This window comes from Hypomesus nipponensis, chromosome 17 (genome assembly GCF_054491055.1).
Source record: "Hypomesus nipponensis isolate SF chromosome 17, ASM5449105v1, whole genome shotgun sequence".
Lineage (NCBI taxonomy): Eukaryota > Metazoa > Chordata > Actinopteri > Osmeriformes > Osmeridae > Hypomesus > Hypomesus nipponensis.
In genome coordinates, this window is record NC_140377.1 from 23,489,848 (window position 1) to 23,500,037 (window position 10,190).

A 10,190-nucleotide genomic window follows, 5' to 3' on the forward strand; every position below is an offset into this window, starting at 1 on the left:
GAGCACAGGTTCATTGGTGTTAGTCCAATAGACACAAACACAACTGAGCAAATTCGGAAGAATTCAAATCCAAAGAAAATTGGCAAATTAAACGTAAAACATTGAAATCAGATTGTGAACATATATGGCTTTGATTATATTCTTAAATGAATTGTTTTTATATGCAAAAACGGAATGAGAAAAGACGAAATACTGATATTCCAAAAGAACTAGGACATTTACTGACTTCCTCTCTGTAATATCTGTGAACAGAGAAGACAGAAACACAGCCTAACATACTGTATAAAAAATAAATAGTGCATAATTATTTTCTCACTGATTTCTTCACTGTGAAACCCAACCCATCACCAACGAACTATACATTTCATTAAAGCTACATTTCATTAAAGCTACAATTTAATCTTTAAAAATAATGGCAAGTCAAATATAATAATTATTTGGTAAACAGTAAGATCGGGAGGGGCACATTGAACAAGACTGCTCATAATGTACATTGTGAGGATGTGTGAGGTAGAGTTAGTCCAGTACACATCCACACTGGTTCTGCCGTGTCTGTGTTGGGGGTCCTGTGGTCAGAGGTCAAAGTTCATGGGTGATGACACAGAGGCTGCCCCTGGCGTCAGCATGCCGGGGAAGGAGGGGCCGGGGGGGGCGGAGTCCTGCTGGGAGGGGCGTGGCCATGCCTCGTCATCATTCCGCCCTCTGCTACCCATCAGCCCCTGCTTTTTCAGGTAACCCTGACGACAGAACAGCGGAGGCTGGTGATTGGTCAGGGAGAAGCGGAAACACGACTCTGTAGGAGACAGACATGGAGTTCATCATTATTTATTTGTTGTCGTTTGTGACATTCGTGTTTTTTAATGTATTTACCAGATGCTTTTGTCCAATGCAACATACATCTACACCCTCCTGATCTGCAATCAAATAAGCTCTGTACTTATCCCTGGTGTTGATGTTGGTGTTGTTGATGTTATTGATGGTGGTGTTGTTGATGGTGGTGTTGTTGATGTTGTTGATGGTGGTGTTGTTGATGTTGTTGATGGTGGTGTTGTTGATGGTGGTGTTGTTGATGTTGTTGATGATGGTGTTGTTGATGGTGGTGTTGTTGATGGTGGTGTTGTTGATGTTGGTGTTGTTGATGGTGGTGTTGTTGATGGTGGTGTTGTTGATGGTGGTGTTGTTGATGGTGGTGTTGTTGATGTTGGTGTTGTTGATGGTGGTGTTGTTGATGGTGGTGTTGTTGATGGTGTTGTTGTTGATGGTGGTGTTGTTGATGGTGGTGTTGTTGCTGGTGGTGTTGTTGATGGTGGTGGTGTTGTTGATGTTGTTGTACCTGCGTAGAAGGCTCTGAGGTCCGTTTGAAGGCAGTGCTCCAGGAAGCGACGCAGCGGTTGGCTGTGAGAGACAGGCCCCTCCCACTCAGTCAGGAAGTCCTCAATCATGTGATGTATGGCAGCGGGCCTGGGAAGGGGCCAGCCAGGGGGGCGGAGTCTCATCTCCCTCTCTGAGCAAACAGAGGGATGAGGGAGGAGAGGAGGGGGATGACGAGGCGGGAGGGGGATGAGGAGGAGGAGGAGGAGGGAAGCAGGGAAAAGAGAACCGTTAGCTATCATCATTAGGTTGGACAGACCAAACATTTCGTATCAGTTTTGCTCAGTTTTTCTTTCTAATATGTATACATTTACATTTATTCATTTATCCAAAGCTACTTCCAAGAGAGCTTAACAAAGTGCAGGTCACTGATAATAACAACAAGATAGCCCCAAAAACATGGCAAGTAGCCAAAACATGAAACACATATTGTGAACAACTAAAATAAGTGCCAAAGGGAAGAACCATAAAAGCATGTAGTTAAGCAAGTTACAATTAAACAACATGAACCGCTACAAGTGCAAGTGTACCTGTAGAAAAGCAAGCAACAATAAAAACAATATATCACAGTGAGTACAAAAATTTAAATCAGATACCACTAACCACAAGAGCAACAAGTCTGTAAGCAAAAGTCCTTGTGTTCCTTGAGGAAACTAATGTCGGGTCAAGCAAACCACTCCTAAGTACCGTTGTATTCCCGGAACATGTGCGTCTTGAGCCTTTTCTTGAAGGTGGAGAGACAGCCAGTGTTTCTGACATTACATAAGTAAGGTATGTTGATGTTTTTTGAAACTTATTTAGCATTTTACCTATGCTGGATACAAGAGACGTTAGCATTGCTAATAGGCTAACTGTTAGCGAAAAAATCATACTTAAAGGTTGCGTTTGTTATGAGCATACAATTCAATTCAATCTTTATTAAACGGTTGGAACAGCAACTCTTTTCAGCAACAGCAGCTTAGCAAATCCTTCTTTAAATTGTCCAAGGTTTTCATTCAAAACTATCTTTGGTGAAATGGTTCAAGCAAATAAATAAATGAGTGTCAAACTTCACAGGGATCTTCTCATAGAAAAACATCAGCCATGCCCGTCGAGTGTCTGATTCCTTGGGAAGATTATGAAGTGTCAGCATTCCCAGTGCAGCCTGGAACACTGCATTTACGATTGTCCATCTTCAATATACTTTTAAAACATTCAAACTTTCTCCTTTGTTGTTCACGTGGAAGAACACAGAGCAGCGTGCAGCTAAACTAGTGTCTGAGATCCTGGGCCAGAACACCAGAGGGCTGGTCTGTATGTTGGGGCGTGACAAAGGTGATGCTATATTTGTGACTTCACAAATTCCGCTTTTTCGAAACCGATCGTTTAACAGCTTGCTTTCAAGTTGTGAGATTTAGATAGGAAAGAGGTGTCAATGGACTTTGAGGTTCACTGTATGTCCATTTTACCCACTGAACTGTTGTTATTCAACTATGACAAGGTAAAATTGGTTTCGCAATCAATGACCCCTTTAAGGTGTAAGTGTCTACATGGTAACTGGCATATTTGTTTTTAATGTAACCCTAACCCTAACCCTAATACTACTAGTCGTTAGTCATTGAGCTAAGAAAAGGACGTGGGCCTGGAAATTCCAATGCCGGATTTCTCAGTGGAATTATTGGCTACATTCAGGCTAATTTAGGAGCATTTCTGAGCATTCAATTCAATGCGTTTCCTATCGGCGTTCCACAAAGCCTAGAATTATTTGGCAGATGGTTAGCCTTGCCCAAAAATTACGCATTTTATTGTCCACCCTATCATCATGGAATAGTAATAGTGTTGATTAAACAACACAGCACTGACCAGTAGGGATGTTATTACAGTTCTGACCTGTGGGCAGGGTGTGGTAGAAGTAGAGGACAGGATGGAGGAAGTTGGACCTCCATGCGCGGGGCCACTCAGACTCGGCACGGCCAGGCCCCAGAGGGTCGCTGGAGCGGTTCAGCCCATACTGCAGCACCAGGACCAGCAGGCCGCGGGGCGGGGTAGGCCGGCCGGACAGGGAGGGGAACCGGGGCAGAGCCTGCAGAGGGAACTCCTCCAGGTACTCACACTGGGCCCTGGGGGAGGAGGAGAGCTGTTACACTGGGCCCTGGGGGAGGAGGGGGAGGAGAGCTGTTACACTGGGCCCTGGGGGAGGAGGGGGAGGAGAGCTGTTACACTGGGCCCTGGGGGAGGAGGGGGAGGAGAGCTGTTACACTGGGCCCTGGGGGAGGAGGGGGAGGAGAGCTGTTACACTGGGCCCTGGGGGAGGAGGGGGAGGAGAGCTGTTACACTGGGCCCTGGGGGAGGAGGGGGAGGAGAGCTGTCACACTGGGCCTTGGGGGAGGAAGAGAGCTGTTACACTGGGCCCTGGGGGAGGAGGGGGAGGAGAGCTGTCACACTGGGCCTTGGGGGAGGAAGAGAGCTGTTACACTGGGCCCTGGGGGAGGAGGAGAGCTGTTACACTGGGCCTTGGGGGAGGAGGGGGAGGAGAGCTGTCACACTGGGCCCTGGGGGAGAGGGTTACCACTCACCCGTGCAGCAGCACCACATCCCCCAGCGTGCTGAACATCTGGTACGGTCCAGATGCCTCGTTGACCCGCCTCAGCAGCCAGCTAAGCAGCTGATTGGTCCACAGCTTTGTTACCGGCCAGGGGTTGCTATGGTAACGCTGCTCCAACAGTCGGTGAACTGCCCGCACTGAGAAGAGAAGGATGGTCAGGAGTGGTTACCAGGTGTGTGTGTGTGTAGTACTAGTGTGTGTGTATGAGTATGTAATACCAGGTGTATGTGTAGTACCAGGTGTGTGTGTATACCAGGTGTGTGTAGTACCAGGTGTGTGTGTGTACCAGGTGTGTGTGTGTACCAGGTGTGTATGTGTACCTGTGTAGCGGAAGCCATGTATAAAGCCCCCAGCAGAAGAGCGGTAGTCTCTGGCGTGGGCTGCGGCTCCCAGAACAAACAGCCCCGGGGTTCCTCGGCCCTCGTACCACGCCGTCACCCCTGGCAACCGCCCCCTGACACCCTCACTGCTGGGGGGCCTGGCAGAGCTGGGGGGGGGGGGGGGGGGCAACAGAGTTACGAAGTGGGGTAACAGAGTTATTAGTGATTACATCATCATCATCCTCCTACCTGTCAAATATGCTGAAGTTGAAGCGGAACCCCAGACAGCGAATCACGCGGTCGTAAGGCTGTCTCAGGGAGAAGTTGTCATTGTGATAGGCCGGCAGATGGGAGGGGTTAACCTCTGATCTGTTTCTGCCTTGTAGGAGCTCCGCCAGCGTCAGGTACAACTGCCTCCTTCTCCCCCCCACCTCCCTCCTCTTCTTCCTCCTCCTCCTCCTCCTCCTCCCCCCAACAGCGCTCCCCTCCTCCTCCTCCTCCTCCTCCTCCCCTCCCCGGGGCAGGATGGCGATGTCCTCCAGCCGTCCCTCCACCAGACCGTCCAGAGACTTCAGCTGGTATGTGTCCAACAGCTCGTTGTTCACGGCCCTGCGGGGTCAGGAAATCATCAATGAGGTTATTAACAGGGTTCATAACAGGCTTAATAACCGGGTTTATAACAGATCAGGGTTAGGACGCACTCAATAAGAGGGTAATAAAAGGGCAATAATAGTGTTAATAATGTTTAATAACAGGGTTTATACTAGGGTGTATACCAGGGTTAATGGCAGTGTTAATAACAAGGTAATACCAGTGTTAATGACAGTGTTAATGGCAGTGTTAATAACAAGGTAATACCAGTGTTAATGACAGTGTTAATGGCAGTGTTAATAACAAGGTAATGCCAAGGTTAATGACAGTGTTAATGACAGTGTTAATGACAGTGTTAATGACAGTGTTAATGACAGTGTTAATGGCAGTGTTAATAACAAGGTAATACCAAGGTTAATGACAGCGTTAATGACAGTGTTATTGACAGTGTTCATGACAGTGTTCATGACAGTGTTAATAACAAGGTAATACCAGGGCGTACCGGAGGTCTCCTACGTAGTGCGTCTGCCAGGCGAGCCGGACAGGGCTGGGGCTGTACAGGTGCACCCTGCTGGCCCTTCCCAGTATGCTCTGGGCCGTCTCGAAGGCTGCATTGCCTTTCCCCAGGATCAGCACGGCCTGGTCGCGGTACTGCTCCGGGTCCACAGGGATAGACTCGTAGCCCTCCACCAGCTCCCAGCCCTCAAACTGGACTTGCTGGGGAACCCACAACCCCGTGGACACCAGCAGGACTCTGGGAGGGGGACAAGAGGAGGGGGGCAGGGGGAGAGAGAGAGGGATACAGAGTGACATAAAAACAAAATCAATGATCTTCCTAATCACTATAGTGCCCCCTCCCTCCTCCCTCCCTCCCCCCTCCCTCACCTGCACTGGTACTCCTAATCACTATAGTGCCCCCTCCTCCCTCCTCCCTCCCCCCTCCCTCACCTGCACTGGTACTCCTAATCACTATAGTGCCCCCTCCTCCCTCTCCCTCCCCCCTCCCTCACCTGCACTGGTACTCCTAATCACTATAGTGCCCCCTCCTCCCTCCTCCCTCCCCCCTCCCCCCTCCCTCACCTGCACTGGTACTCCTAATCACTATAGTGCCCCCTCCTCCCTCCTCCCTCCTCCCTCCCCCCTCCCTCACCTGCACTGGTACTCCTAATCACTATTGTGCCCCCTCCTCCCTCCTCCCTCCCCCCTCCCTCACCTGCACTGGTACTCCTAATCACTATAGTGCCCCCTCCTCCCTCCTCCCTCCCCCCTCCCTCACCTGCACTGGTACTCCTAATCACTATAGTGCCCCCTCCTCCCTCCCTCACCTGCACTGGTACTCCTAATCACTATAGTGCCCCCTCCTCCCTCCTCCCTCCCCCCTCCCTCACCTGCACTGGTACTCCTAATCACTATAGTGCCCCCTCCTCCCTCCCCCCTCCCTCACCTGCACTGGTACTCCTAATCACTATAGTGCCCCCTCCTCCCTCCTCCCTCCCCCCTCCCTCACCTGCACTGGTACTCCTAATCACTATAGTGCCCCCTCCTCCCTCCTCCATCCCCCCTCCCTCACCTGCACTGGTACTCCTAATCACTATAGTGCCCCCTCCTCCCTCTCCCTCCCCCCTCCCTCACCTGCACTGGTACTCCTAATCACTATAGTGCCCCCTCCTCCCTCCTCCCTCCCCCCTCCCTCACCTGCACTGGTACTCCTAATCACTATAGTGCCCCCTCCTCCCTCTCCCTCCCCCCTCCCTCACCTGCACTGGTACTCCTAATCACTATAGTGCCCCCTCCTCCCTCCTCCCTCCCCCCTCCCTCACCTGCACTGGTACTCCTAATCACTATAGTGCCCCCTCCTCCCTCCTCCCTCCCCCCTCCCTCACCTGCACTGGTACTCCTAATCACTATAGTGCCCCCTCCTCCCTCCTCCCTCCCCCCTCCCTCACCTGCACTGGTACTCCTAATCACTATAGTGCCCCCTCCTCCCTCCTCCCTCCCCCCTCCCTCACCTGCACTGGTACTCCTAATCACTATAGTGCCCCCTCCTCCCTCCTCCCTCCCCCCTCCCTCACCTGCACTGGTACTCCTAATCACTATAGTGCCCCCTCCTCCCTCCTCCCTCCCCCCTCCCTCACCTGCACTGGTACTCCTAATCACTATAGTGCCCCCTCCTCCCTCCTCCCTCCCCCCTCCCTCACCTGCACTGGTACTCCTAATCACTATAGTGCCCCCTCCTCCCTCCTCCCTCCCCCCTCCCCCACCTGCACTGGTACTCCTAATCACTATAGTGCCCCCTCCTCCCTCCTCCCTCCCCCCTCCCTCACCTGCACTGGTACTCCTAATCACTATAGTGCCCCCTCCCCCCTCCTCCCTCCCCCCTCCCTCACCTGCACTGGTACTCCTAATCACTATAGTGCCCCCTCCCCCCTCCTCCCTCCCCCCTCCCTCACCTGCACTGGTACTCCTAATCACTATAGTGCCCCCTCCTCCCTCCTCCCTCCCCCCTCCCTCACCTGCACTGGTACTCCTAATCACTATAGTGCCCCCTCCTCCCTCCTCCCTCCTCCCTCCTCCCTCCCTCACCTGCACTGGTACTCCTAATCACTATAGTGCCCCCTCCTCCCTCCTCCCTCCCCCCTCCCTCACCTGCACTGGTACTCCTAATCACTATAGTGCCCCCTCCTCCCTCCTCCCTCCTCCCTCCTCCCTCCCTCACCTGCACTGGTACTCCTAATCACTATAGTGCCCCCTCCCCCCTCCCTCACCTGCACTGGTACTCCTAATCACTATAGTGCCCCCTCCCCCCTCCCTCACCTGCACTGGTACTCCTGTCCTTGGTGGGTGGTGAGGGTGTATGTCCTGGTGGAGTCCGGCCCAGAGGCGCTGACCCGCGCCACGTCCTCCCCATACCTCACCTTGAGGTCCAGCTTGTGCTCGTACAGCGCCAAGTACCGCGGCAACGCCTCGGCCCTCGGGTACAGCTCCCGGCTGACTTGTTGGAACAGCAGGTCGGGCCTGTCACTCAGGAGGGAGTTCCAATCGTGTCGCAAGTTGAACTCAGGGTTCCGCCTCCCGGTGTAGATCTTGTTGATGCTGATCAGCTTCCTGTGGCGCGGATAGCTGGGGAGGAAAACGCCACAAAACGACGATGGATGACATTAAAACAGCTTTTTTGAGAAAAAAAAATATCTTTAAATTGAACAATATATAAAACGTTTCAAGTGTACTTAAATATATCAAGAAAAGTAAATACAAAATACAACAAATTTACATTTAGTCATTTAGCAGACGCTCTTATCCAGAGAAACTTACAGTAAGTACAGGGACATTCCCCCAAGGCAAGAAGGGTGAAGTGCCTTGCCCAAGGACACAACGTCATTTTGCACAGCCAGGAATCGAACCGGCAACCTTCTGACTAATTGCTCGATTCCCTAACCGCTCAGCCATCCGACCCCTATGTGCGTGTGTAATGTGTGTGTCTCACATGTTGAAGAAGCTCCCTGGTCCAGAGTTTCTCTCCAGGATGATGTAATCCCTCTGTGCCCGCTGCAGGAAGTAGCCCATCTGCAGGCCTGCAGGACCCGCCCCCAGCACGCAGTAGTCATGGCGACGGGAGGCGTTGTGGCCGTTATTCTGGTCTCCATGGAGACGGTGGGGTAGAGTTGTTAGGAGGACCATCAGATGGAGGAGACCGCCGGCCATGACACCTGGAGAGACAAATGTATACATAACCTGGAGATCCTACATCTGGAGATCCTACCCCTGGAGATCCTACACCAAGAGATCCTACAGGAAGTAGATCCTACAGGAAGGAGATCCTACAGGAAGTAGATCCTACAGCTGGAGATCATACAGCTGGAGATCCTACAGGAAGTAGATCCTACAGCTGGAGATCATACAGGAAGTAGATCCTACAGGAAGGAGATCCTACAGGAAGTAGATCCTACAGGAAGGAGATCCTACAGGAAGTAGATCCTACAGCTGGAGATCCTACAGGAAGGAGATCCTACAGGAAGTAGATCCTACAGCTGGAGATCCTACAGGAAGGAGATCCTACAGGAAGTAGATCCTACAGGAAGTAGATCCTACAGCTGGAGATCCTACAGGAAGGAGATCCTACAGCTGGAGATCCTATAGGAAGGAGATCCTACAGCTGGAGAACCTACAGGAAGGAGATCCTACAGGAAGTAGATCCTACAGCTGGAGATCCTACAGGAAGGAGGTCATACAGGAAGGAGATACATATGGGAGACTAAAGAGAAGGTCTTTTGCATCTAGGAGCTATCAGAACTGTGTTGTTGTAAACAGGAGCGTGGCAGCAATAACATGAAGTGCGATCACTTCTGTCCCACTAATCATTCACAGCGTTTTTTAATTATTAGTAAATAAAGGCGTGCATTCCCCATATTTATGTAGCAAGCGTGCGATGGTACACCCGTCTACAGGGTAGCCTGTATGTAGCTTCGTTTCAAGTAAGTTTCCGCTGTGCATTGTTTCTATATAAACTGAGGTAACACCGTATTTACCTGTGGGCCTCCGGTCCCGGGAGAAACCCCGTGCTCTCCTTAAAACTCACCCCCACCACATCAGTCCTCGGCAGCGGAGGATGCGGTGGCATTTGCCCGTTATTCCAGCTGCGCTCCGTGAGCCGAGAGAGAACGGTAAACAGACGTTGAAAGTTAGTTTACCTGTAGGTACGGTGATTTCTAATCCCGGTAGATCTCGTGGTTTGTCATCAGCCTGGGACGGTAACAGACCTACATGTTTATAAACGGTCTTGTTTCATAAGGGAGCCCTCGCCCCCCTCCTCGGGACCCAGCATCCTGGCCCCGCCCCCTGCAACCCGCTGACCAATGATGACCGAGCACGCGGTCATCATTGAAAACAAGATTACCGGTATTCTAAATAATCTTAAAATGTGTTCACTTTTATAATTCCGTAAATCCATTATCCTGTTGAAATAACTATATTACTCAAAAGGACATGACTTCATATTATACACCAAATTTTCTGGCTTTTAATTCGCGGATACATTTGATTATTTATAGTAAATATTCATTCAATCAAACGTTTCCAGACTGTCGGCTTCCAGGGGCCTGATCCATAAAGCCTGCTCAAAAAAAATGGGATTAAAGTCTCAGACCTGACTTGAATGTACAAGTCAGTCGTGGCTAAACCACCAGACCCCAAAGACAGAGTAGGAGGTAACGCGCCATCTGACGGCGTCCAAGGGGCCCCGACGGCATCCCAGCGGGGTGCTGAAGACCTGTCCCCTGGAACTCTCACCAATTATTCACTCACTCTTCGGTGATTCCTACCAGACT

At 51.2% G+C, this 10,190-nt stretch overlaps 1 protein-coding gene across 2 annotated transcripts; it reads right to left on the bottom strand.

Annotated features, from left to right (window-relative positions):
- Window positions 1-378: 378 nt before the first annotated feature.
- On the bottom strand, window positions 379-9,687 carry foxred2 (FAD-dependent oxidoreductase domain containing 2). Of its 2 annotated transcripts, XM_084677143.1 has the most exons (10): window positions 9,555-9,687; window positions 8,351-8,573; window positions 7,681-7,986; window positions 5,369-5,620; window positions 4,525-4,884; window positions 4,276-4,442; window positions 3,927-4,092; window positions 3,241-3,470; window positions 1,334-1,504; window positions 379-793 (listed from the first exon to the last, which is right to left on the bottom strand). In XM_084677143.1, the coding sequence occupies exons 2-10, from the start codon at window positions 8,566-8,568 to the stop codon at window positions 573-575; spliced, it is 2,091 nt and encodes a 696-aa protein (XP_084533269.1). In that variant the 5' UTR covers window positions 8,569-8,573; window positions 9,555-9,687; the 3' UTR covers window positions 379-572. The 2 variants fall into 2 exon arrangements, with proteins under 2 accessions (XP_084533269.1, XP_084533268.1); XM_084677142.1 differs by lacking the exon at window positions 9,555-9,687 and having other exon boundaries at window positions 8,351-9,537.
- Window positions 9,688-10,190: the final 503 nt, after the last annotated feature.